Genomic DNA, 27,862 nt, shown 5'->3' on the forward strand with positions numbered 1-27,862 from the left:
CGTTAAACCCCTGCATTAATCCGGCCCTGGTTGAGGGTCTAGGTTGGCATTTAAACCTTCATGAGTTTATTGGCCTTTATGTCTTAAAATCAAGATAATTGGTACTAATAGAATCACCAGGCTGAATATCTGCATGAGTGCCTTTCCTAAATGTGATGTGAGCATATAGAGTATCTTGTTCTTGACTACAGAGGGCTAAAATCTCTAACCATCTAACCATAAATGTGGCTTAATTTGAGTGCTAGACACGGGTTATGCCAGTAGTTGTATGTAACAATGTACTGTAGCATGGTTGTTTATTGAATCCTACATCATGCAAAAATAATCCTACCTTCAACTTTCCCACAGTAACTACAGCTATATCCCTCCCCCCCGCCCTTTCTTTCTCAATGGAGTGCTCCAAGGAGGCCCAGAGGGAGGATCCAAGGCTTCTTTATGAACTTCATTAGGTCTTTTGTTGGGTAGACATGGCATGTTTGTGTGAATGGCATTGATTAATGATGTATTTACAGCCCACCTTTTCTCCTTTGATTCCTGCACCCGTCTGTCCTCTTGGCCCCCTCGGTCCGGCCAGCCCCCGGTCTCCCTGCCGAACAAAGACTCTCCCGTCACACACATCCAGCTCCCACTGGTTCACACAATCACGGCACTATCCTCATTGTTCTCATTCTCAGTCGATAGTGTAGTAGGGACCGGGAGGGTTAAGTTAGCACCTGTCTGTCTTGTGAGTAACATGACATGGTCCTGTATGACTGAAGTTATGTTATTCTCAAATATGGCGTTCATGTTGGAATCTGTTTACTTTATCCTTCTGTTGCTTACCCTTGTCAAACTTGGCAGAGGGTGATGAATTTAGGCATGTTTATTGCCTCAGCAACAGTTGAAAAATAATTAAATGCAGACACACAGACAGGAACATATTAATTGTTGGGGGGGGGGGGGGGGGGTTGACCTGTCCTTTAAAACTGCTCTGACCCCTTTTTGGAACGGGGGCTTTCCCATAAGAGCCCATGTTTGGTTACCTCGGGACATTTTCTGTGTTACGCTCATTTTCCACGATCTGCCTACTACTGCCAAATGTACGTGCATCAACAGCAGGTCACACTCAACACTGCTGTTATTTTATTTGCTCTCAGGTTCTGACTTGAATTAGGAAAAACAGACTGAAGGAAGTATTCCACTGCTAAAGAATTTGTTCAGGAGGATGTTCTATACATTTACTCATCCGATATAAGCACAGTGTTCATGTTCACGTCTCTACATGTTACGATGATAATATAACTCCAATAAAACCCAACATGAACTCCAAGTGCTGTCATACAAAAAAGGATGGCTATGTTTACATAATGTGTTCCATTTTGTGGTTGATTGCCACTTCAATCCCATGGAAATCCAGCCCCTCTCCAAGTGTATGTGATGTTTGAACAGTCCACATATAAGATATGATATGTCACTCCACACGTTGCAACATGGAGAAATGACATTGTTTTTAAAGGGTTTGCATGCGCGCATCAACATGAATGGTAACACTTGACTGAGAACTAGCTGTGGGTAGACTACTTTGGAGAAGAGCAGGGCCTGGCTTTGGCAGATGCAGTAAATGTGTTTATTACACAGTTCTTGCCTCTGAAATCCAGTGAATGAGAGTTGTGCTTTCATGCTTATGTAACTCCTTGTCAGTTTCTGAGGTTAATTGTGGCCCAACAGATGGCCATCTTCAACAGCCCAGGCGCTGGTAGAATCAAGAGGTTGAGAAGCCGTCTGATTTATTGAAGGTTTAGGTCTGTTTCTGCTATTGGTGTAACACAAAGAACTTCTTTTGAGTGAACATTCTGCTTCCATTATTGTAGCTAATGGTAATCCCAGAAATGATGCTGTGGGCTAACACAATTCTGTGGGCTAACACAATAGAAAGAATGGAGGATAAAAATGAAGAGGAGCGCATTCTAGCTGTACCCAGATAATTTCTCTATTGTATTTTCCCTTTTATTCATGACAAAATTGTAATCATACCTTTGGCCCAGGGAGCCCCTCTCCGTGGGGTCCTTTCTCCCCTTGAAAACCTTGTGGCCCTTGAGGCCCCTGTAAAATAAACCAGCATTATCCTTTTGCAAACATTGGGTCAGATGACACTGTCTATGTAGTTGTCATCAGCTCACATTTCCTACTGTGATATTATACACTGAGAATACAAAATATTAAGGACAGCTCATCTTTTCATGACATAGGCTGGTCATGTGAATCGAGGTGAATGCTATGATCCCTTATTGATGTCAGCTGTTAAATTCACTTCAATCAGTGTAGATGAAGGGGGGGAGACAGGTTAAAGAATAGTTTTTAAGCCTTGAGTCAATTGAGCCTTGAGTCAATTGAGGGGTGCAACTCAATGTTAGGAAGTTGTTCTTAATGTTTTGTACACTGAGTGTATAGTATCACTCACAAAGTTTATCAGGTTGCCAATGAAACCACACTACATAATGTAGTAAGCTACAGTAAAATGCTAGTCGGGTGTTTCATTCCACTCACTGGCTGGCCATATTCACTCAACCCTGTCGGACCAGGGGGGCCGGGTTTTCCCTGGAATCCCAGATCACCCTGCAAAAAAGACACGGTGAGATGGAACAGGTAACATAAAACAATTCATTAGTTAGACAAAAGCAAAAACAGACTAAATGTACCTTTGGTCCAGGAAGTCCAATACCATTTTCTCCCTGAATTCCGGCCGGGCCAGCTTGACCACGATCACCCTGTGATGACAAACACAAGAGACACAGATTAAAGGTAGCAGCAAACAAAGACAGCAGCATAATACAGATCCAATGTCAAGAAGAAGGGAGTGGGTTTCAGCTAAAGGACGGTACAAAGCTCTTATTCAGTCTAGGCAGTTCAGAGAAACTTTTACATTCCGTTGTTTTACATTTACAATCAGATTCAGATTAATGTTAACTGACATCACATAGAACCATTGTCTTTTAATTTATTTTACTTGGAGATATGGTAATCCCAACATGATACCAATTACAGTTGAAGTCGGAAGTTTACATACACTTAGGTTGGAGTCATTAAAACTCGTTTTTCAACCACTCCACAAATTTCTTGTTAACAAACTAGAGTTTTGGCAAGTCGGTTAGGGCATCTACTTTGTGCATGACACAGGTCATTTTTCCAACTATTGTTTACAGACAGATTATTTCACTTATAATTCACTGTATCACAATTCCAGTGGGTCAGAAGTTTACATACATTAAGTGTCACACCCTGGCCATAGAGAGGTTTTTATTCTCTATTTTGGTTAGGCCAAGGTGTGACTAGGGTGGGCATTCTATGTTATTTTTTCTATGTTTTTGTATTTCTTTGTTTCTGGCTGGGTATGGTTCTAAATCAGGGACAGCTGTCTATCGTTGTCTCTGATTGGGAACCATACTTAGGTAGCTCTTGCCCACATGGGTTTTGTGGGTAGTTGTTTTCTGTATAGTTAGTTTCCTTACAGAACTGTTCGTTTTCCTCTTTGTAATTTTTTTGTTCTAGTGTTCTGGTTTAAATAAAATATCATGAACACGTCTCACGCTGCGCTTTGGTCCAGTCATTCACAGGAAGAGGATCGTTACATTAAGTTGACTGTGCCTTTAAACATCTTGGAAAATTCCAGAAAATTATGTCATGGCTTTAGGCTAATTGACATCATTCGAGTCAATTGGAGGTGTACCTGTGGATATATTTCAAGGCCTACCTTCAAACTCAGTTCCTCTTTGCTTGACATCATGGGAAAATCAAAAGAAATCAGCCAAGACCTCAGAAAAACAATTGTAGACCTCCACAAGTCTGGTTCATCCTTGGGAGCAATTTCCAAATGCCTGAAGGTACCACATTCATCTGTACAAACAATAGTACGCAAGTATAAACACCATGGGACTACGCAGCCGTCATACAGCTCAGGAAGGAGACGCGTTCTGTCTCCTAGAGATGAACGTATTTTGGTGTGAAAAGTGCAAATCAATCACAGAACAACAGCAAAGGACCTTGTGAAGATTCTGGAGGAAACAGGTACAAAAGTATCTATATCCACAGTAAAAACGAGTCCTATATCGACATAAACTAAAAGTCCGCTCAGCAAGGAAGAAGACACTGCTCCAAAACCACCATTAAAATAAAGCCAGACTTTGCATCTGCACTTCGGTTTGCGGTTTTTGGAGAAATGTCCTCGGGTCTGATGAAACAAAAATAGAACTGTTTGGTCATAATGACCATCATTATGTTTGGAGGAAAAAGGGGGATGCTTGCAAGCCGAAGAATACCATCACAACCGTGAAGCACGGGGGTGGCAGCGTCATGTTGTGGGTGTGCTTTGCTGCATGATGGACTGGTGCACTTCACAAAATAGATGGCCTCATGAGGCAGGAAAATTATGTGGATATATTGAAGCAACATCTCAAGACATCAATCAGAAAGTTAAAGCTTGGTCGCAAATGGGACATTCAAATGAACAATGACCCCAAGCATACTTGCAAAGTTGTGGCAAAATGGCTTAAGGACAACAAAGTCAAGGTATTGGAGTGGCCATCATAAAGCCCTGACCTCAATTCTATATAAAGTTTGTGGGCAGAACTGAAAAAGTGTGTGCGAGCAAGGAGGCCTACAAACCTGACTTAGTTACACCAGCTCTGTCAGGAGGAATGTGCCAAAATTCACCCAACTTGTTGTGGGAAGCTTGTGGAAGGCCGGAAACATTTGACTCAAATTAAACAATTTAAAGGCAATGCTACCAAATACTAATTGAGTGTATGCAAACTTCTGACCTACTGGAACTGTGTTGAAAGAAATAAAAACTGAAATAAATCATTCTCTCTATTATTATTCTGACATTTCACATTCTTAAAATAAAGTGATGATCCTAACTGACCTAAGACAGGGGAATTGTTACTAGGATTAAAAGTCAGGAATTGTGAAAAACTGAGTTTAAATGTATTTGGCTAAGGTGTATGTAAACTTCCAACTTCAACTGTATATACAAATATATAAAATATAAGACAAAACACACATCACGACAAGAGAGACACCACAACACAACATAAAGAGAGACCTAAAGACAAACACATAGCATGTGTCATGACGTTGGCCTGGGGGTAGGTTTATGACAGTCATAAATACCTCTTTCCCCCTTTTTCCTCTCTCTACCCTACTGATGTGACATTTGAAAACCCCTTGGTTAACATAGAGATTCTGGGAACATCAGAAGGTGGGGGGAAATTAACTATATTCTGGTAATCCGACCAATTGAACATATGCAGTGGTACTTAATTAATATGATGTCAGTTCGGTTGTCATCTGAGACATTCTCATCAATGATAAGATGACATAAACTCTACAGTGGAAAGTCTACACATCAGAGTTATCGGCTTCACATGGAATTGTTGTTCAATTTAAATGTTTGAATATGAAATGATTCGTGATGGGATGAAATGTGATTTTAGCTTCTAAAATGTGAGATTTGGGTTTTCATAAGGTTAGGGCTCTGCTCAATCAGTGGCCCGCCCCTGTGAAGGGACATGGGTTATAAAACTTTTCAAACATGCCCTCCTCTCCCTTCCTATATAAAGCTTTGATGACAATATAACCTCCTGTTCCGAGGATGTGAGGACGACGGTCTGATGACAGAATGGTTCAGATAATAACTACGGAACGAAACCAACATTAGCGTGAGCTTTGGTTGCAAATGGTATGAACTTTGAACTCTTATTCACTACAGAAGTGATACCTCCTAGCCGTTGAGTTAGCAACAGCAGCTGCAAACGAGGGTTAGGAAGGAACAGACAGAGTATCCTGTCTATCACACAACGACATTACTACAACGTATTCAATTGACCACCAGAGACATTCTTCAAAGGACAAAGGACTCGGTTTGGCAACCTGGCCTTCCATCTACCATCAACCTACTGAAGCACAGCTCAGAGTAAATATTTATTGCGTTTTCCTTTTCCAAATGGGCTGTAATTTAGAATGCATCAGATACTGTATTTACGATAGCACAGCTTCTTCCTTTGTTACTCAGTCTTCCCGCTCTTTCACTCAAACCCAGCCCCTTTTCTTTTGTGTAACAAGTTGTCATATCTGTTCCGCCCGCTAGGGACGTTTTCCTTGATGATATCATTTGTAATCAAGTTATGATTAATTATGTGTACGTGTAATTCTGTGTGATTAGTTAGGTATTTAGTACAGTGGGGCAAAAAAGTATTTAGTCAGCCACCAATTGTGCAAGTTCTCCCACTTAAAAAGATGAGAGAGGCCTGTAATTTTCATCATGGGTACACTTCAACTATGACAGACAAAATGAGAAAAAAAATCCAGAAAATTACATTGTAGGATTTTTTATGAATTTATTTGCAAATTATGGTGGGAAATAAGTATTTGGTCAATAACAAAAGTTTATCTCAATACTTTGTTATATACCCTTTGTTGGCAATGACAGAGGTCAAACGTTTTCTGTAAGTCTTCACAAGGTTTTCACACACTGTTGCTGGTATTTTGGCCCATTCGTCCATGCAGATCTCCTCTAGAGCAGTGATGTTTTGGGGCTGTTGCTGGGCAACACGGACTTTCAACTCCCTCCAAAGATTTTCTATGGGGTTGAGATCTGGAGACTGGCTAGGCCACTCCAGGACCTTGAAATGCTTCTTACGAAGCCACTCCTTCGTTGCCCAGGCGGTGTGTTTGGTATCATTGTCATGCTGAAAGACCCAGCCACGGTTCATCTTCAATGCCCTTACTGATGGAAGGAGGTTTTCACTCAAAATCTCACGATACATGGCCCCATTCATTCTTTCCTTTACACAGATCAGTCGTCCTGGTCCCTTTGCAGAAAAACAGCCCCAAAGCATGATGTTTCCACCCCCATGCTTCACAGTAGGTATGGTGTTCTTTGGATGCAACTCAGCATTCTTTGTCCTCCAAACACGACAAGTGTAGTTTTTACCAAAAAGTTATATTTTGGTTTCATCTGACCATATGACATTCTCCCAATCTTCTTCTGGATCATCCAAATGCTCTCTAGCAAACTTTGGACGGGCCTGGACATGTATTGGCTTAAGCAGGGGGACACGTCTGGCACTGCAGGATTTGAGTCCCTGGCTGCGTAGTGTGTTACTGAGGGTAGGCTTTGTTACTTTGGTCCCAACTATCTGCAGGTCATTCACTAGGTCCCCCCGTGTGGTTCTGGGATTTTTGCTCACCGTTCTTGTGATCATTTTGACCCCACAGGGTGAGATCTTGTGTGGAGCCCCAGATCAAGGGAGATTATCAGTGGTCTTGTATGTCTTCCATTTCCTAATAATTTCTCCCACAGTTGATTTCTTCAAACCAAGCTGCTTACCTATTGCAGATTCAGTCTTCCCAGCCTGGTGCAGGTCTACAATTTTGTTTCTGGTGTCCTTTGGCAGCTCTTTAGTCTTGGCCATAGTGGAGTTTGGAGTGTGACTGTTTGAGGTTGTGGACAGGTGTCTTTAATACTGATAACAAGTTCAAACAGGTGCCATTAACACAGGTAACGAGTGGAGGACAGAGGAGCCTCTTAAAGAAGAAGTTACAGGTCTGTGAGAGACAGAAATCGTGCTTGTTTGTAGGTGACCAAATACTTATTTTCCACCATAATTTGCAAATAAATTCATTCAAAATCCTACAATGTGATTTTCTGGATTCTTTTTCTCATTTTGTCTGTCATAGTTTAAGTGTACCTATGATGAAAATTACAGGCCTCTCTCATCTTTTTAAGTGGGAGAACTTGCACAATTGGTGGCTGACTAAATACTTTTTGCCCCACTGTAAATAAATAATTAAACCCAATTTTGTATTGCTGATTCAACGTGTTAGCCAGGGTTCGTGAAGATAACCAAGAATTTACAACTTTCAGATGAGACTGAATTAAGGTGACGATTAATATTGACTGCTATTGATGTAAAATATTACTAGGTCTTTAAGAGTTTATTCGGAAGTTAACAGCTATATAAATATTATTTTGTGGTGCCCCGACTCTCAAGTTAATTATATTTACATGATTAGCTCAATCAGGTAATTAACACAACACAGTAGCAACACAACATGGCAGCAGCATAACATGGTAGCAGCACAAAACAGTGTACAAACATTATTGGGCACAGACAACCGCACAAAAGGCAGGAAGGTAAAGACAACTATACATCACGCTCAGCAGCCACAACTGTCAGTAAGAGTGTCCATGATTGAGCCTTTGAATGAAGAGATTGAGATAGAACTGTCCAGTTTGAGTGTTTGTGGCAGCATATAGGCCTATGGGTAGGCTACATGAGGTGTGTGACTAAAAGTTGCAAAAGAAATACATTGTTTCTTACGCTGTGCTTCATTCACAAGTGATGATATATATTTCACAAGTGATAGGCTAATTTTGTCACGCATCAGACTATTCTTGATTTCAAATCAAATCAAATAACATTTTATTGGTCACATACACATGGTTATCAAATGTTATTGTGAGTGCAGCCCGACAGGATGCTCTCAATTGTGCATCTGTAAAAGTTTGTGAGGGTTTTATGTGACAAGCCAAATTTCTTCAGCCCCCTGAGGTTGAAGAGGATCTGTTGCACCTTCTGTACCACACTGTCTGTGTGGGTGGACCATTTCAGTTTGTCTGTGATGTGTACGCCGAGGAACTTAAAACTTTCCCCCTTCTCCACTGCTGTCCCATCATGTGGATAGGGGGGTGCTCCCTCTGCTGTTTCCTGAAGTCAACGATCATCTCCTTTGTTTTGTTGATCGTAGAGTGAGAGGTTGTTTTGCTGACACCACACTCCGAGTGCCCTCACCTCCTCCCTGTAGGCTGTCTTGTCGTTGTTGGTAATCAAGCCTACCACTGTAGTGTCATCCGCAAACTTGATGATTGAGTTGGAGGCGTGTATGGACACGCAGTCATGGGTGAACAGGGAGTACAGGAGGGGGCTATGTACGCACCCTTGTGGGGCCCCAGTGTTGAGAATCAGCGAGGTGTTGTTTCCTAACTTCACAATCAGGGGGCGGCCTTTCAGGAAGTCCAGGACCCAATTGCACAGGGCAGGGTTGAGACCCAGGGCCTCTAGCTTAATGATGAGCTTGGAAGGTACTATGGTGTTGAATGCTGAGCTATAGTCAATGAACAGCATTCTTACATAGGTATTCCTCAGATGGGATAGGGCAGTGTGCAGTGTGATGGCGATTGCATCGTCTATGGACCTATTGGGGCAGTAAGCAAATTGAAGTGGGTTTAGGGTGACAGGTAAGGAGTAGGTGATATGATCCTTGACTAGCCTCTCAAAGCACTTCATGATGACAGAAGTGAGTGCTATGGGGCGATAGTCATTTAGTTCAGTTACCTTTGCCTTATTGGGTACAGGAACAACGGGAGCCATTTTGAAGCATGTGGAGACAGCAGCCTGGGAGAGGGAGAGATTGACTATGTCCATAAACACCCCAGCCAGCTGGTCTGCGCATGCTCTGAGGACGCGGCTAGGGATGCTGTCTGGGCCGGCAGCCTTACAAGAGTTAACGCGTTTAATGTCTTACTCACGTCGGCCATGGAGAAGGAGAGCCCACAGTCCGTGTAAGCGGGCCATGTCGGTGGCACTGTATTATCCTCAAAGCGGGCAAAGAAGGTGTTTAGTTTGTCTGGAAGCAAGATGTCGGTGTCCGTGACGTTTTCTCTTTGTAGTCCGTGATTGTCTGTAGACCCTGCCACATACGTCTTGTGTCTGAGCTGTTGAATTGCGACTACACTTTGTCTCTATACTGACATTTCGCTTCTTTGATTGCCTTGCAGAGGGAATAACTACACTGTTTGTATTCAGCCATAATCCCAGTCACCTTTCCATGGTTAAATGCGGTGGTTCACGCTTTCAGTTTGCGCAAATGCCACCATCTATCCACGGTTTCTGGTTAGGGTAGGTTTTAATAGTCACAGTGGGTACAACATCTCCTGTGCACTTTCTTATAAATTCACTCACCGAATCAGCATATACGTCAATATTATTCTCCGAGGCTACCTGGAACATGTCCCAGTCTGTATGATCAAACAATCTTGAGTGTGGATTCCATCAGATCAACATTGAATAGTTCTTAACACAGGTACATCCTGTTTTAGTTTCTGCCTATAGGAAGGGAGGAGCAAAATGGAGTCGTGGTTGGATTTGCCAAAAGGAGGGCGAGGGAGGGCCTTGTATGCATCGTGGAAGTTAGAGTAGCAGTGATCCAGAGTTTTGCCAGCACAAAACATGCAGCCTCAGGATATATGGTTTCCAGTTTGCATAAAGTCCAGTGAAGATCCTTGAGGGCCGTCGTGGTATCGGCTTGAGGGGGGATATACACGGCTGTGACAATAACCAAAGACAATTTTCTTGGGAGATAATACGGTCTGCATTTAATTGTGAGGAATTCTAGGTCAGGTGAACAAAAGGACTTGAGTTCCTGTATGTTGTTACAATTACACCACGAGTCGATAATCATGAAACATACACCCCGCTCTTCTTCTTCCCGGAGAGGTGTTTATTCCTGTCGGCGTGACGTACAAAGAATCCAGGTGGCTGTATTGACTCCAACAGCATATCCCGAGAGAGCCATGTTTCCGTGAAACAGAGTTTGTTACAGTCCCTGATGTCTCTCTGGAAAGCAAGCATTGTTCTAATTTCGTCTACCTTGTTATCTATAGACTGGACATTAGCGAGTAATATACTTGGAAGCGGTGGGTGGTGTGTGCGCCTTCGAAGTCTGACCAGAAGACCGCTCCGTCTACCTCTTCTCTGGCGGTGTTGTTTTGGGTGTGTCTCTGGAATCAGCTCAAATTCACAGGGTAGTTCGAACAAATGATGCGCTTTGGGAAAGTTGTATTCCTGGTCGTAGTGCTAGTAAGTTGATGCCGCTCTGATATCTAATAGTTCTTCCCGACTGTATGTAATAACACTTAAAATGTTCTGTGCTAACAATGTAAGAAATAATACGTTAAAAAAACTAAATACTGCAAAGTTTCCTAAGGACGAGAAGCGAGGCAGCCCTCTTTGTCGGCGCCATTTTGATGTTGATCTTGTCTTTACATACTAATAATATATGTGTGACATTTGTTTTGATTTAGAATGGACCATTATCATGCACCTGTATCAAAACAGGTGCAGCGGGAAAAAATACATGTCATCTATGCACTTAAATAGCGAATGGAGGACGTTTTCCCCCATGGTTTATTTTCATGCCAGCCAGGTAGGTTATACTCATGTTGTAAATATTAGCAATGCGCTTAATATTAGGAAGGTTGAGAAATAAATATAGTAGGCCTAGCCTATTGAAAGCTGATGGGAGCCTCCTCTTTTTATTAGCAGCCATCACTCTGTTTTCTGCCTTAATTGCATAGTCATAGAAATGAGCTCATGGGCTCTCATGAAGTGTTAGATTTCCAAAACATTTGCATTGATGTCAGAGTGGGAAGATGGAAAAAAGTATTTGATCCCCTGCTGATTTTGTAGGTTTGCCCACTGACAAAGATATGATCAGTCTATAATTTTAATGGCAGGTTTACTGGAACAGTGAGAGACAGATAACAAAAAAATCCAGAAAAAAAACGCATGTCAAAAATGTTATAAATTGATTTGCATTTTAATGGAGGGAAATAAGTATTTGACCCCCTCTCAATCTGAAAGACTTCTATCTCCCAGATGTCTTTTATACAGGTAACGGGCTGAGATTAGGAGCACACTCTTAAAGGGAGTGCTCCTAATCTCAGTTTGTTACCTGTATAAAAGACACCTGTCCACACAAGCAATCCATCAATCAGATTCCAAACTCTCCACCATGGCCAAGACCAAAGAGCTCTCCAATGATGTCAGGGACAAGATTGTCAGGGACACAAGGCTGGAATGGGCTATTAGACCATCGCCAAGCAGCTTGGTGAGAAGGTGACAACAGTTGGTGAGATTACTCGCAAATGGAAGAAACACAAAAGAACTGTCAATCTCCCTCGGCCTGGGGCTCCATGCAAGATCTCACCTCGGAGTTGCAATGATCAAGAGAACGGTGAGGAATCAGCCCAGAACTACACGGGAGGATCTTGTCAATGATCTCAAGGCAGCTGGGACCATAGTCACCAAGAAAACAATTGGTAACACACTACGCCGCGAAGGACTGAAATCCTGCAGCGCCTGCAAGGTCCCCTTGCTCAAGAAAGCACATATATAGTGGGGAGAACAAGTATTTGATACACTGCCGATTTTGCAGGTTTTCCTACTTACAAAGCATGTAGAGGTCTGTATTTTTTTATCATAGGTACACTTCAACTGTGAGAGACGGAATCTAAAACTAAAATCCAGAAAATCACATTGTATGATTTTTAAGTGATTAATTAGCATTTTATTGCATGACATAAGTATTTGATACGTCAGAAAAGCAGAACTTAATATTTGGTACAGAAACCTTTGTTTGCAATTACAGAGATTATACTGTAGATTCCTGTAGTTCTTGACCAGGTTTGCACACACTGCAGCAGGGATTTTGGCCCACTCCTCCATACAGACCTTCTCCAGATCCTTCAGGTTTTGTGGCTGTCGCTGGGCAATACGGACTTTCAGCTCCCTCCAAAGATTTTCTATTGGGTTCAGGTCTGGAGACTGGCTAGGCCACTCCAGGACCTTGAGATGCGTCTTTACGGAGCCACTCCTTAGTTGCCCTGGCTGTGTGTTTCGGGTCATTGTCATGCTGGAAGACCCAGCCACGACCCATCTTCAATGCTCTTACTAAGGGAAGGAGGTTATTGGCTAAGATCTCGCGATACATGGCCCCATCCATCCTCCCCTCAATACGGTGCAGTCGTCCTGTCCCCTTTGCAGAAAAGCATCCCCAAAGAATGATGTTTCAACCTCTATGCTTCACGGTTGGGATGGTGTTCTTGGGGTTGTACTCATCCTTCTTCTTCCTCCAAACACGGCGAGTGGAGTTTAGACCAAAAAGCTGTATTTTTGTCTCTTCAGACCACATGACCTTCTCCCATTCCTCCTCTGGATCATCCAGATGGTCATTGGCAAACTTCAGATGGGGCTGGACATGCGCTGGTTTGAGCAGGGGGACCTTGCGTGCGCTTCAGGATTTTAATCCATGACGGTGTAGTGTGTTACTGATGTTTTTTTTTGAGACTGTGGTCCCAGCTCTCTTCAGGTTATTGACCAGGTCCTGCCGTGTAGTTCTGGGCTGATCCCTCACCATCCTCATGATCATTGATGCTCCGCGAGGTGAGATCTTGCATGGAGCCCCAGACCGAGGGTGATTGACCGTCATCTTGAACTTCTTCCATTTTCTAATAATTGCGCCAACAGTTGTTGCCTTCTCACCAAGCTGCTTGCCTATTGTCCTGTAGCCCATCCCAGCCTTGAGCAGGTCTACAATTTTATCCCTGATGTCCTTACACCCTCTCTGGTCTTGGCCATTGTGGAGAGGTTGGAGTCTGTTTGATTGAGTGTGTGGACATGTGTCTTTTATACAGGTAATGAGTTCAAACACGTGCAGTTAATACATGTAATGAGTGGAGAACAGGAGGGCTTCTTAAAGAAAAACTAACAGGTCTGTGAGAGCCGGAATTCTTACTGGTTGGTAGGTGATCAAATACTTACAAGTATGTCATGCAATAAAATGCTAATTAATTACTTTAAAATCATACAATGTGATTCCGTAGATTCCGTCTCTCACAGTTGAAGTGTACCTATGATAAAAATGACAGACATGCTTTGTAAGTAAGAAAACCTGCAAAATCGGCAGTGTATCAAATACTTGTTCTCCCCACTGTACATGCCCGTCTGAAGTTTTCCAATGAACATCTGAATGATTCAGAGGACAACTGGGTGTAAGTGTTGTGGTCAGCTGAGACTAAAATGGAGCTCTTTGGCATCAACTCAACTCGCCGTGTTTGGAGGAGGAGGAATGCTGCCTTATGACCCCAAGAACACCATCCCCACTGTCAAACATGGAGGAGGAAACATTATGCTTTGGGGGTGTTTTTCTGCTAAGGGGACAGGACAACTTCACCGCATCAAAGGAACGATGGACGGGGCCATGTACCGTCAAATCTTGGGTGAGAACCTCCTTCTCTCAGCCAGGGCATCGGAAATGGGTCGTGGATGGGTATTCCAGCATGACAATGACCCAAAACACACGGCCAAGGCAACAAAGGAGTGGCTCAAGAAGAAGCACATTAAGGTCCTGGAGTGGCCTAGCCAGTCTCCAGACCTTAATCCAATAGAAAATCTGTGGAGGGAGCTGAAGGTTCGAGTTGCCAAACATCAGCCTCAAAACCTTAATGACTTTGAGAAGATCTGCAAAGAGGAGTGGGACAAAATCCCTCCTGAGATGCGTGCAAACCTGGTGGCCAACTACAAGAAACGTCTGACCTCTGTGATTGCCAACAAGGATTTTGCCACCAAGTACTAAGTCATGTTTTGCAGAGGGGTCAAATACTTATTTCCCTCATTAAAATGCAAATCATTTTATAACATTTTTGACATGCGTTTTTCTGGATTTTTTTGTTGGTATTCTGTCTCTCACTGTTCAAATAAACCTACCATTAAAATTATAGACTGATCATTTCTTTGTCAGTGGGCAAATGTACAAAATCAGCAGGGGATCAAATACTTTCTTCCCTCACTGTACCTTTTTCCCCGCACCATTGGTTAGAGCCTGTAAGTAAGCATTTCACTGTAAGGTGAAACTTTGACTAAACTTTGATTTGATTTGATTTGAGAATCCTAATTACTGTGACTAAACAGTCATGTGGAATTTGACTGCCTTCATGACTCGTGAATGCCGGTAATACGGTCACCGCAACAGCCCTAGCCTTATACTGAGGAATGGCTTCCGTCTGGCCATTCTACCATAAAGGCCTGATTGGTGGAGTGCTGCAGATATGGTTGTCCCTCTGGTAGGTTCTCCCATCTCCACAGAGGAACTCTGGAGCTCTGTCAGCGTGACCATCGGGTTCTTGGTCACCTACCTAACCAAGGCCCTTCTCCCCCGATTGCTCAGTTTGGCCGGGCGGACAGCTCTAGGAAGAGTCTTGGTGGTTCCAAACTTCTTCCATTTAAGAATGATGGAGGTCACTGTCTTCTTGGGATCCATTTTTTGGTACCCTTCCCCAGATCTGTGCCTCGAAACAATCCTGTCTCGGAGCTCTACAGACAATTTCCTCGACCTCATGGCTTGGTTTTTCTCTGACATACACTGTCAACTGTTGGACCAACACCAAATCATGTCCAATCAATTGAGTTTACCACAGGTGGACTCCAATCAAGTTGTAGAAACATCTCAAGGATGATCAACGGAAACAGGATGCACCTGAGCTCAATTTTGAGTCTCATAGCAAAGGGTCTGAATACTTACTTAAAGAAGGTATTTCGGTGGCTGAACTGATTCCGACAACATATCCCGAGAGAGCCATGTTTCCGTGAAACAGAGAATGTTACAATCTGTCTCTCTGGAAGGCAACCCTTGCTTTAACTTATTTTTTACCCCTCTACCATTAGGTGCCCTTCTTTGCAAGGCATTGGAAAACCTCCCTGGTCTTTGTGGTTGAATCAGTGTTTGAAATTCACTGCTCGACTGAGAGACCTTACAGATCATTTGTATGTGTGGGGTACAGAGATGAGGTAGTCATTCAGAAATCATGTTCAACACTATTATTGCGCACAGTGAGTCCTTGCAACTTATTATGTAACTTATTCAGGCATGCCATTACAAAGGTGTTGAATACTTATTGACTCAAGACATGTCAGCATTTCATATTTAATTAGTATTTTTTTAATTTTGAAAACATAATTTCACTTTGACGTTATGGGAATTGTATGTAGGCTAGTGACAAAAAAAAACCTCACATTTTATCAATTTTAAATTCAGGCTGTAACACAGCAACATTTTGAAAAAGCCAAGGGGTGTGAATACTTTCTGAAGGCACTGTAAGATTCTGTTAAGTCAATGTATTTAAGTTTAACCCTAATTTCAATGTTTACAACGCTGGTTGAAATGAGATGAAAACAGTACTGGTTGATTACTTTTTTCAAATCCAATGTATTTTCCACGTTGATTCCATGTCAAAATACGCTGACAAATTATGTTGAAACAACGTTGATTCAACCAGTGAATACCCAGTGGGGAGCTATTGTCGGAACTGTACTGTATATGGAAAAGTGGGAAAACTATTTTACCCCTCCAAATTAAAACAAGTCAGGGCACATCCTAAAGCCAGACATTGTCTCAGTTGAGGTGTCGACTCAAAGTAGTCAAAAACATCCAGTCTCAAAACAATTAAGAGCTATTTTACTGGAGGCAATGGTTTGCTGGAGAGTTTGCAGTCATCGTGAGATTTACTCACGATTTAGGAGTTATTTCATCCTAAACAAGAAACAACAAAGAAGTGGAGCCTGTCAAGCAGAAAGCTGAGATAGCCACTTAAAACGTTTTCCCAAAGCACGGCAGATCTCTCACACGTTTCAGTCCACACCTCCATAAAAATCACATTTGACCTCAGGTAAATGCTCAACACCTTACATTCCTCTCTTAAAACATATTCCTAACAGGGTAAACTATAAACATGGCTCTTTCCACAATTATCCATCCAGTTTTGAAAGATTGTCTTTGATGGTGGGGCTGATTCAATTAGTAAGAGATAAATCACTAGGCTGCTAAAATCTCAACACGTACAGTTAACATACTCATATTATGGGAGCAACATCTGTCTTTAACATTCTGTTTACTCTTTTTTCCTCTTTCCACCAGAAACCTGCATGTTCTCACATGGAGAGAGAACATTTGACTTTTCATAGCTGTAGTGGCTTGACAATCCCGATAGAGGACTGGTAAGGAGGTAGACAGTGCTTTAGGCAGTTCCTAGTGTACCGTATATTTAGACACAGGACTCCTGCCATTAACTGAACCTGTGTATGAATGTGAAAACTAGCATTAATCCCAACACTGCTGAATTAGTGAAGGGGAAGGCACTGGCACCAGGCCAGTATTTTCCACAGGTGCCTATTAAGGGAGAGAGACACATGCCCCTCGACTCTCAGGTAGTACAACGCGTGGCAGGAACCTCTCTTTGAAAGTTCCCTTAAAAGGAAGTGTACAGGCGACAGCAGATGTGTGTGATGAGGTGTCTCCTTACTAACCTTCTTACCCTGAGGGCCCTCAGGTCCAACGTCACCCTGTGGACCGGGTAAACCCTGGGGAGGAACAAAGAACACTCCGTAACAAAGGTGCACAATTCACATCGGGACATAAAGTGAAGGCTACCCAGATACGGATGCTAAATTGCTGGGAAGATCTACAGAGATTACAGACATTATCAACTACATTGTGTGTGTGTGTGTGTGTGTGTGTGTGTGTGTGTGTGTGTGTGGGGGGGGGGGGGGGGGAGTGGAGCAAGTATACATGCGTTCATACAGGTGTTTCACAAAAGTAGAACACTTTGATCTGAACATGGGCATTTTCCAGGTACATGTTGCCGTTGTTTACCCACCTGGAGACCTCTGACTCCTCTGGTGCCCATTGGGCCCTCAGGACCCTGGGAGTGGACATTCAATGAAACAGTAATGAAAGGTACTGAATAAATCAACCTGACCAACAGAACAAAAGCATGACTCAGAGAGCAGATAAAGTGGATTACTCATACCTACCCTGTCCCCTTTCATTCCTGGAGTGCCACACTCGCCTCTCTCACCCTGTGTAATGGAAAGCAATATGTCATATGAATGAACTGTAGCTTCAAAATAACATAAATAGTAATGACATCTTGAATGACATACCCTCTCTCCTTTGTAACCAGATTTACCCTGCAAACAAACACAGTAGAATAGGTTCGATTGTGAGCAACAGCTGTACGTGCATTGATAAATGCTTAATTAACATACGTAGGATCTTAATTTAAACCAGTTTGCTGCAGCAACAGGAAATGTGGATTATTATGTGGATTATTATTAATGGAATTTTTTTTTATAGGGTTTGATGTATTTTTTTGTAAATCAAGTCTGAAATGTCACAGTGGAAAACTTCAGAAGCATTTTTAAACCTCAAATACACTACACGTTTTACATTTCCTGTGTTGCAGGAAAGTTCCCCTGCAACAGGGTGATTAGATTAAGAACCTAGATCTGTATCTATAGAGATCCGCATATGAACATTTCATAGAAGAAGTACTACGTGTGTAAGTGTATCACTCACTTCTCCGCCATCCCGACCTGGAAGTCCACTTCGTCCTCCCTCTCCCTAAAAGGAAAGGAGAACATGGCAATCTACCGTATATTATTTACACAGTACACACTGGAGCTATTCCATTTAGATTATTTTTTATTTCATTTATATTTAACTAGGCAAGTCAGTTAAGAACAAATTCTTATTTACAATTACGGCCTACCCCGGCCAAACCTGGACGACGCTGGGCCAATTGTGCGCCGCCCTATGGGACTACCAATCACGGCCGGTTGTGATACAGCCTAGAATCGAACCAGGGTCTGTAGTGACGCCTCTTGCATTGAGATGCAGTGCCTTAGACCTCTGCGCCACCTGGGAGCCCGAGCCTTATATTATTACTCCTATAAGGAATATGCAGTATGTCTATACAAGAATAGTACATGGAAATTGGCTGTATCTTCGATTTTAGAGAGACATCAGGAACACAACAGGTATGTAGATCAATTAGACAATTAAAAAGAATCATAACAAATCAAAGACCTTCAATCCTTTGAGACCAGGGGCTCCATCATCTCCAGGGCGACCCTTCTTCCCCTGTGGAATGAAGTAACAACACAAGATTAATTTAACTCACTTTCAAACAAAACATCTATTGTCATAGATACCTTAATAGAAAGTTACTCAAGTGAAAGCCAGCCAGTAAAATACTACTTGAGTAAAAGTCTAAAAGTATTTGATTTTAAATATACTTAAGTATCAAAAGCAAAAGTATAAATCATTTAAAGTTCCTATTATTTAGCAAAGCAGACAGCACAATTGTCTTGTTTTTAAATGTTCAGACAGCCAGGGGCACAATCCAACACTCAGACATTATTTACAAAAGATGACCATGTGTTCTCTTGATAAGTGCGTGAATTTGACTATTTTCCTGTCCTGCTAAGCATTCAAAATGTAATGAGTACTTTTGGTTGTCAGGGAAAATGTATGGAGTAAAAGTACAATATTTTCTTTAGGAATGTAGTGAAGTAAAAGTTGTCAAAAATATAAATAAAGTAAAGTACAGATTCCCCCCAAAACGACTTAAGTAGTACATTAAAGTATTTTTACTTAAATAACTATTGTGTAGAATAACCTAATCTTACAATTTAAGCCCCCTTGTAATGGTTGTCATAGGTGGAAGAAGGTGAAGAGGACCAAGGTGCAGCGTGGTACGTGTTCATGGTAGATTTAATAATGAAACTGAACACTAGAACAAAAAAACACGCCCTGACCAAACTAAAAAAGAGACATAAAAAAGGAACTAAGGTCAGGACGTGACACCCCTCCAACATTCTCCAACTCTGACTAGCTGACAATGGAGGTAGTAAGTGTTATTTCCGATGACAAAGGTCCTGATTTATTGCGAGTAAAGGTCTTCATAGGATGCCCATGGCTTCCATGGGGGACATCTTATGTGGGAAGGGAAATGTGCAACAACTTGACAGGACAGGCAACACAAATTAGCAGTTGAGGCTTAAAGGAAACTTATGAAGAAAAACAACCAAAAATCTGTCTTGTCCTGTAGCATTTGGACTATTTTCAGAATGCTGGTAATGGAGATGCAAGAAAGACAGCTTTCTATGACCACTGGGTGTAACTTAGAAAAAAAAGCAAGCAATTATTGTAAGTATTTAAAACCAAGCAATTACCCACAATATCAGAATCTTGTAAGATTCCTCTTTAGGACGTTTAATTGAATTCAGCCCTTCAGGAATATATCACCTTCTTAAATTTCAAAGGAAAAGTATTCTGCGTTTGGAAAGGAAAAAAGTACTTACGGCTAAGCCACTGAGTCCTCTTTCGCCCTTCTCACAGGCACATTGTTGGGCCGGGGGACACTTCAAAAAGGCAAGACATGGTTTCAGAATCAAATATAAGACACTTTTTTTGTATTTGTTTTTATTTAACCTTTTTTTTAAAACTAAGTCCCTTAAGAACAAATTCTTATTTAATGCAGGGTCCCTGAACTTGATTATGTATTTGTTGAATGAGGACAGCGTATCAACGCATCAAAATGTATAAGTACCTACCCCTTCATCAGCCAGGTCAGTCTGTGTAGAGAGAGAATAAACAGTAACAACCATTAGAGGAAATCATATACTGTATCATCCAAAACATACCGAAACCAGGTACATTTACAACTAGATTACAGGACTAGTAAACTCTAGCATAATGTATCATACTTTTGCCTCCCCTCTTCACACACCGGTCCCATGTTTCACTATACTGAACAAAAATATGAACACAACTTGTACATTGTTGGTCCCATGAGCTTAAATGAAAGATCCCATAAATTTTACATATGCATAAAAAGCCTATTTCATTAAAATGTTTTGCACAAATTGTTTACATCCCTGTTAGTGAGCATTTCTCATTTGCCAAGATAATCCCTCCACCAGACAGGTGTGGCATATCAAGAAGCTGATTAAACAGCATATCCATCACACAGGTGCACCTTGTGCGGGGGACAATAAAAGGCCACTCTAAAATTTGTGCCACAGATGCACAAACTGTCAGAAACCAGTGTAACGGTCGTCGTCGGTGGAATAAAGTGAGGACCAATGTGCAGCGTGGTAAGTCTTCATCTTATTTAATGAAAACTGAACACTGAATAACAAAACAACAAACAAACAACCGGAATAGTTATGTCTGGTGTAGACACACAAAGACTGAAAACAACTACCCACAAATCAAGTGGGAAAAACAGGCTACCTAAGTATGATTCTCAATCAGAGATTGACAGCTGTCTCTGATTGAGAACCATACCAGGCCAAACACATAGAAAACCAAAACTAGAACAACACATAGAATGCCCACCCCAACTCATGCCCTGACCAACCTAAACAAGAAACATAACAAAGGAACTAAGGTCAGGACGTGACAACCAGGCCATCACCTCATGTTTCAGCATGATAATGCACAGCCCCATGTCGCAAGGATCTGTCGCAAGGATCTGTACACAATTCCTGGAAGCTGAAAATGGCCCAGTTCTTCCATGGCCTGCATACTCTCCAGACATGTCACCCATTGAACATGTTTGGGATGCTCTGGATCGACGTGTACGACAGCGTGTTCCAGTTCCCGCCAGTATCCAAAAACTTCACACAGACATTGAAGAGGAGTGGGACAACATTCCACAGGCCACAATCAATAGCCTGGTCAAACCTATGCGAAGGAGATACTGACTGGTATTCTGATCCACGCCCTTAATTTAAAAAAAAGTATCTGTGACCAACAGATGCATATCTGTATTCAAAGTCATGTGAAATCCATATATTAAGGCATAACATTTCAATTGACTGATTTCCTTATATGAGCTGTAACTCAGTAAAATCTTTGAAAATGTTGCATGTTGCGTTTATATTTTTGTTCGGTGTATAAAGTAGACTTTGAAAAGCCTGGTGTCTGAGTCCAAGTGACTTTTGGGGTTTCTTGAATTATGGTTCCGTGCCAAGCTCTGTTTGGCTATGTTGCCACTTGAAATAAATGAATGTGTAGAAAGTCCCTTGTAATACCAATGAGACAAATGCAAACCAAATGGTATGATAAAAGAGTATCACTGAAAGCACCCTGACTGTTTACCCTCAGAGGAATGTAAGGTGCGACCGCAAGAGGTTGTGTTTACTCTTATTGAGAAAACCCAGGAAGCATACCACAGTCAAAGTAAAGCCCATGGGATATGCACTCACAATATAGAGATGGTAAGCAGCATGTCTATTGGGAAAATGTAAGACAGCTGTCTGCTCATTGAACAAAAATACCAAATCCATGACTCTCATCCATAGCCATTCATTATCTTGCTACAGTCTCTTGAATTTGTATCCCTACGAATTGTGGAATGTCAGTCATTCTGGCTCCAGTCTGGATCCTACTTAACCCTCATACTACCTACCGCCTGCTGTCATTTTGACCGCAGAGGAATTGTTTTTTAATGAATTCTTCAAAATGTTCATGACTTTGTCAATCAACTTGTTCTTAGTAATCTAAATCTAAATAATTGTTTAGTGTTTCTGCATCCATATAGACTTAAAAATTCAAGTCCTTTGGGGTAATTTTCACGACAGCCAAACACACCTAATTCCGCCTATAGTAATTTGATAGATAGGACCTTTATTTGAATCTAGATTTCTCTGGAGACATAATAACAAGTTATCCAAGTTATAGAGGGTGGAGGGGGACCTGTATCAGTGACTTTGACCAGATAGACAGATCATCTGCAGAGATATAACCCCCATGTACTCGCCTGAGATTGTACTTTTCTATACCACGTATTCTATGACTTTGTACAAAACCAAAATTACCTTAATTTTTGGCATATAAACTTCTGCCAATGGTATAAATACTTGATCGAACTGCAATACAGAACTCCGATACACTCAATCTACACAAAGAGCTGCATTGGTGTGTATTCTCCGAAAAGTAGTTATTCTTTGGAAAATCTAAAAAAGTATTTATTTGAATCTCCGGATTCTCTGGAGATATAATATTAATTATCCTCAGAGGGTGGAGGGGGACCTGTATCAGGGATTTTGAACAGATTGATCATCTGCAGAAATTAAGCACCTTATGTACTCTGCTATGGTTATAACTGGTTATAACTAGGTTTGACCATGTACAAAATCCAAATGACCTTACACATACTGTATGCCTAGTTGCAGTCAAAACAGCTCATAAAAGTCGGTCAGCGGTATGCATACTTAGCAGAACTGTAATACAGAACCAACTACCCTCTGAATGTACACAGTGCTGTATTGATTGGTGTGTATTCTTCTAAAACAAATGTTTTACGGGAAACGTTATATAAATACCAGAATTCCTATAATATCATCCAGTATTCTATATGTGCAACTTGTTATGGTATTTGGGTTGCAATAACATTTGGTTTTAAGTGACTGAGGATTTGGGCATGCTTTTTGATTATGACAAAATGTGTATTTACTTCATAATTCTAAAAACTAAATGATACTTTTTTTTTTTTACTTATGTGGATAGCACTAAAAGTTGCACATTATTTAAGGGAAACATTTATATTTTTGTTTGACAGAATATGCTAATTAACTGAAATTTTGCAAAAATAACAGTCTGTTTTGGTTTAAAAAAAAACAGATAACATTATTTACATGTCTAATGATATTTTCATAAGAATTAAGTTGATTTTTTGCTATGATTGTTGCTTTTTCCAATAGTTTCTTCTTTGGATCAAAATTATCTAGGTTGTATGTAAAACATGGTAGTTGGTAGTATGAGATGATTTTGGTTGCAACATCTTGTGTAATTCAACTCTGATTACATGTAAATCACAACTGTATCATTGTGTCATCATCACTACCCAACATTGTGTTTCTTGAGAAGCAATGCAATGCAGATCATACTCACAATTTCTTTGAGGACTTTCTCCACAATGTCAATATCCTGCAGGTTGTGGAGGTATCGGGAGGCAGGAGAACTGGCCAACAAACTCAGCTGGGCCACGTTGGCTGACTCGTTGGCTGCACGGGTGATGCCCACCGTGAAGAACTTCACCCCCTGGTTCTTGGCGTCAGCGGCAGCTGAGAAGATGTCTGGATTCCTGGGGTGGGAGATGCCGTCAGTGAGCAGCATGGCCACCTTGATGTTGCCTGGGCTGGACTCCTCCAGGTACATCTTGGTCATGTTGGTGATGGCGTAGGTGGTGTAGGTGCCGTGGCCGATGTAGACAATGGGGGTGATGTGGGACTTGAAGTTGTCGGTGCCCCTCCACTGCTTGAAGGTCTGCTCGATGATGACGTGACTGCTGTACTGCAGCAGGGCCGCCTTCCAGCTCAGACTGCGGCCCGTCTGCAGACGGGCGGCCTGGAGCCTGTCCACCACATCCATGGCAAAGCGCTTCTCCTGCTCATGGTTCTCCTTGGCACTCTCAGAGCTGTCCAGCAGAAAGGTAAGCTCCAGACCGCAGTCCTCATCTAAAATGGCTGTGTTCATGTGAAGACGAGTCAGAGACACACAATTGCACCAACAGGCTATTCTATTAAAAATTGTCATTGTGAGTCATGAATGTGTTATGAAGTTCTTATGTAGGTGCCCTTCAAATAAAGAGTTCCCGTTGTTTTCTATTTTCACTCATTTTTAGATGAGTGCAATCGTTCAAAGTTATGACAATCACGTCAAAATGCCAAAAACACGATCTAAAATGAACTCTTTGTCTTGATATTACATCTCTCACATGGACAGAAAGACCACGCTAAATCATGTTAATATGACATAGAGTGAAAATGCCGTAGGATATCAACTCCTTGGGAACATAGCAGGTACAGTAGTATATCCCAGGACATCCGCTCATAGCATAGATATCTATCTACTGTCTTCACCTGTGTTAGCCAAGTGTACTGTGTTCACCTTCACCTGTGTTAGCCAAACTTTAACATGTGTTTTTATGATGCATGCTCAAGCTCTTGTTCAGCTGGAATTTGGATTTCTATTGGATTGATGAATTATGGTCACAGAAATGCGACATAATAAGATATCTGTGATCTCACTGTTTGAAATGGCAACTGTTTGCAATGAGCAACTATACTATAAAAACGATAATGTTTTTTCCCCCTCATACCTTGTCCATTATGTTTTTGCACGTTAGTTGCAATGGCTGGAGCTTGCAGTTGGGCCCCCCTGCCCCTGGGTCTCTTGTTCACTGTTCTCTCTTCATAGTAGTCCTGAGCCCAGACACTCAACAGCCCTGCTACCAACAGGAACCAGGTCACAGCAGGGAACAACATTGTCCCTCCAGCAGAGAGAGACAACCAAGGATCAATTTTGGAGCATTTTTACATTTAAACAACCATCTACATGATTTATCTACCAAATTACTTCATGTTCAGTGAGGACAACACGATTGCTCAACATGGAGTATTTGAAAATTGATATTTGTGCACAAGATTAGTGCACAACGAGTCATCAGATCCATCTAAAATAAGGTAGCACTAGTTTTTAATCTGAAATGTTAAGATTTTGTATCAGACACTTTCCCACTATTTCATTTCTAAGAATGCATATAGGCAGATTGTCTTTTTACTGAGCAAAACTACACTGTAGACTCACAATCCAAAGCCTTTTTTTGCCTGCTGCAGATCCCGGTGAGGTAGGCTTGTGCAATGTCCAAAATGCTGGTCTTGTGCAGGTAGTTAGAGAAGAACAGCAGTGATGGAAGGTTCCAGTTTGCTTCCTGAGTGTGTAGCAGCAGTGATAGACATCCTGAGACCCAGTGTGTCTGTGAGCCCCCCAGCCTCTCCCTCCTCCTTTATAAGAGAGGAGGACCAAATGGGGTTGGGTTTCAGCACTGTTGACATTGTAAAGATGCCTCCAAGCATCTCATATCTTTTGATCTGGTTGCATGAAGTCATGATTTTAATGAGTGGTGTATAATGTATGAGTAACTAATCTGTATAAACCTTTGTTCTATAGTTTGCCACAACAAAACTGAAAAATGTATTTCAATTTTAATTTAGCTCATCTGGTCTTCCTCATTGTGTGTGGATAATGCCTTTGTCCTATGGTAATCAATGGGTTAATAAACCTGCCTCAAACAGTCTTAAATTTGTCAGCAAGAGGTTTGCAAGTTGTTTTCATAGATGGCAGAGCTTATCGTAGTCCGCTGAGTCTGCGAGGAGTGCCAGAAATAGCAGTTTGACTTTATTTCTTTCAAAAAACTTTGGGATTGTGTCAGCTTTTGCTGATTTGTTCTGTTTGGTCAAAATCCTCAAGCCTCCAGACTGAGATGTCTTCTTTTTTTCATTTCAGTGCAGCTAAGCTTTGTGTAATGAGCCATAGTGAACAATAGCACAGTCAGACTGTAGTGAACTGGGGGTGGGGTATAGTGATAAATCCACAAACGTAACTTGCATGTATTGAAGTTGGGAGGCAGTCAGACTGTAGTGAACTGGGGGTGGGGTATAGTGATAAATCCACAAACGTAACTTGCATGTATTGAAGTTGGGAGGCATGGATATATACACACACAAGGTGCACATCTGCTGTGTACCCTGATTTTTGCAATAATTTTAAATTTTTTTACATTTATTTTTACCCCTTTTTTTGTGGTATCCAATTGTTAGTAGCTACTATCTTGTCTCATCGCTACAACTCCCGTACGGGCTCGGGAGAGACGAAGGCTGAAAGTCATGCGCCCTCTGATACACAACCCAACCAAGCCGCACTGCTTCTTAACACAGAGCGCATCCAACCCGGAAGCCAGCCGCACCAATGTGTCGGAGGAAACACCGTGCACCTGGCAACCTTGGTTAGCGTGCACTGTGCCCGGCCCGCCTCAGGAGTCACTGGTGCGTGATGAGTCAAGGATATCCCACCCGGCCAAGCCCTCCCTAACCCGGACGACTCTAGGCCAATTGTGCGTCGCCCCACGGACCTCCCGGTCGCGGCTGGTTACGACAGAGAGTCTCTGGTGGCACAGCTGGCGCTGCAGTACAGCGCCCTTAACCACTGCGCCACCCGGGAGGCCACCCTGGAGCAATGATATCCCTCAATGACAGACACACAATAAATATATACACTGAGTATACCAACAGCGCAGTTCAAGAAAAAGTTAAGAAAATATTTACCAAATAAACTAAAGCAATAAATTATAAAAAGTAACACAATAAAATAACAATAACAAGGCTACATACAGGGGGTACCAGTACCGAATCAATGTGCGGGGGTACAGGTTAGTCGAGGTAATTTGTACATGGAGGTAGGGGTGAAGTGACTATGCATGGACAGTAAACAGCAAGTAGCAGCAGTGTACAAAACGAGTGGGGGGTGGGGGGTCAATGTAAATAGTCCCATGGCCATTTGATTAATTGTTCAGCAGTCTTATGGCTTGTGGATAGAAGCTGTTATGGAGCCTTTTGGTCCTAGACTTGGCGCTCCGGTACCGCTTGTAATGCGGTAGCAGAGAAAACAATCTATGACTTGGGTGACTGGAGTCTCTGACAATTTTTGGGGCTTTCCTCTGACAACGCCTAGTTTATAGGTCCTGGACGGCAGGAAGTTTAGCCCAGTGATGAACTGGGCCGTACGCACTACCCTCTGTGGCGCCTTACGGTCAGATGCCCAAGCAGTTGCCATACCAGGCGGCGATGCAACCGGTCAGGATGCTCTCGATGGTGCAGCTGTATAATTTGTTTTGAGGATCTGGGGACCCATGCCAAATCTTTTCAATCTCCTGAGGGGGAAAGGTGTTGTTGTGCCCTCTTAATAACTGTCTTGGTGTGTTTGGACCATGATAGTTTGTTGGTGATGTGAACACCAAGGAACTTGAAACTCTGGACCCTTTCCACTACTGCCGGTCGATATTAATGGGGGCCTGTTCGGCCCGCCTTTTCCTGTAGTCCACGATCAGCTCCTTTGTCTTGCTCACATTGAAGGAGAGGTTGTTGTCCTGGCACCACACTGCCAGGTCTCGGACCTCCTCCCTATAGGCTGTCTCATCGTTGTCGGTAATCTACCACTGTTGTGTCGTCAGCAAACTTAATGATGATGTTGGAGGTGTGCTTGGTCATGCAGTTGTGGGTGAACAGGCAGTACAGGAGGGGACTAAGTACACACCCCTGAGGGGCCCCCGTGTTGAGGATCAGCGTGGCAGATGTGT

General features: G+C 42.2%; 1 protein-coding gene across 2 annotated transcripts in view; it reads right to left on the bottom strand.

The window, feature by feature from the left end:
• The window catches only part of col28a2a (collagen, type XXVIII, alpha 2a), a 39,388-nt gene extending 13,901 nt beyond the window's left edge, over positions 1–25,487 (bottom strand). For both annotated transcript variants that reach the window (XM_036958838.2, XM_036958837.2), the window contains exons 1-14: positions 24,827–25,487; positions 23,617–24,191; positions 20,271–20,291; positions 20,019–20,078; positions 18,742–18,795; positions 18,232–18,276; positions 17,817–17,843; positions 17,688–17,732; positions 17,531–17,575; positions 17,181–17,234; positions 2,679–2,747; positions 2,527–2,595; positions 2,014–2,082; positions 518–586 (exon numbers count right to left, since the gene is read on the bottom strand). In XM_036958838.2, coding sequence (XP_036814733.2) covers positions 518–586; positions 2,014–2,082; positions 2,527–2,595; positions 2,679–2,747; positions 17,181–17,234; positions 17,531–17,575; positions 17,688–17,732; positions 17,817–17,843; positions 18,232–18,276; positions 18,742–18,795; positions 20,019–20,078; positions 20,271–20,291; positions 23,617–24,191; positions 24,827–24,992 — 1,368 coding nt within the window. In that variant the 5' untranslated portion in view covers positions 24,993–25,487. The remainder of the gene's footprint in view (positions 1–517; positions 587–2,013; positions 2,083–2,526; positions 2,596–2,678; positions 2,748–17,180; positions 17,235–17,530; positions 17,576–17,687; positions 17,733–17,816; positions 17,844–18,231; positions 18,277–18,741; positions 18,796–20,018; positions 20,079–20,270; positions 20,292–23,616; positions 24,192–24,826) is intronic.
• Between the last annotated feature and the right edge of the window lie 2,375 nt (positions 25,488–27,862).

The sequence above is a fragment of the Oncorhynchus mykiss genome, chromosome 22 (genome assembly GCF_057628025.1).
Source record: "Oncorhynchus mykiss isolate SJ-2025 chromosome 22, ASM5762802v1, whole genome shotgun sequence".
In the NCBI taxonomy this organism is placed as follows: domain Eukaryota; kingdom Metazoa; phylum Chordata; class Actinopteri; order Salmoniformes; family Salmonidae; genus Oncorhynchus; species Oncorhynchus mykiss.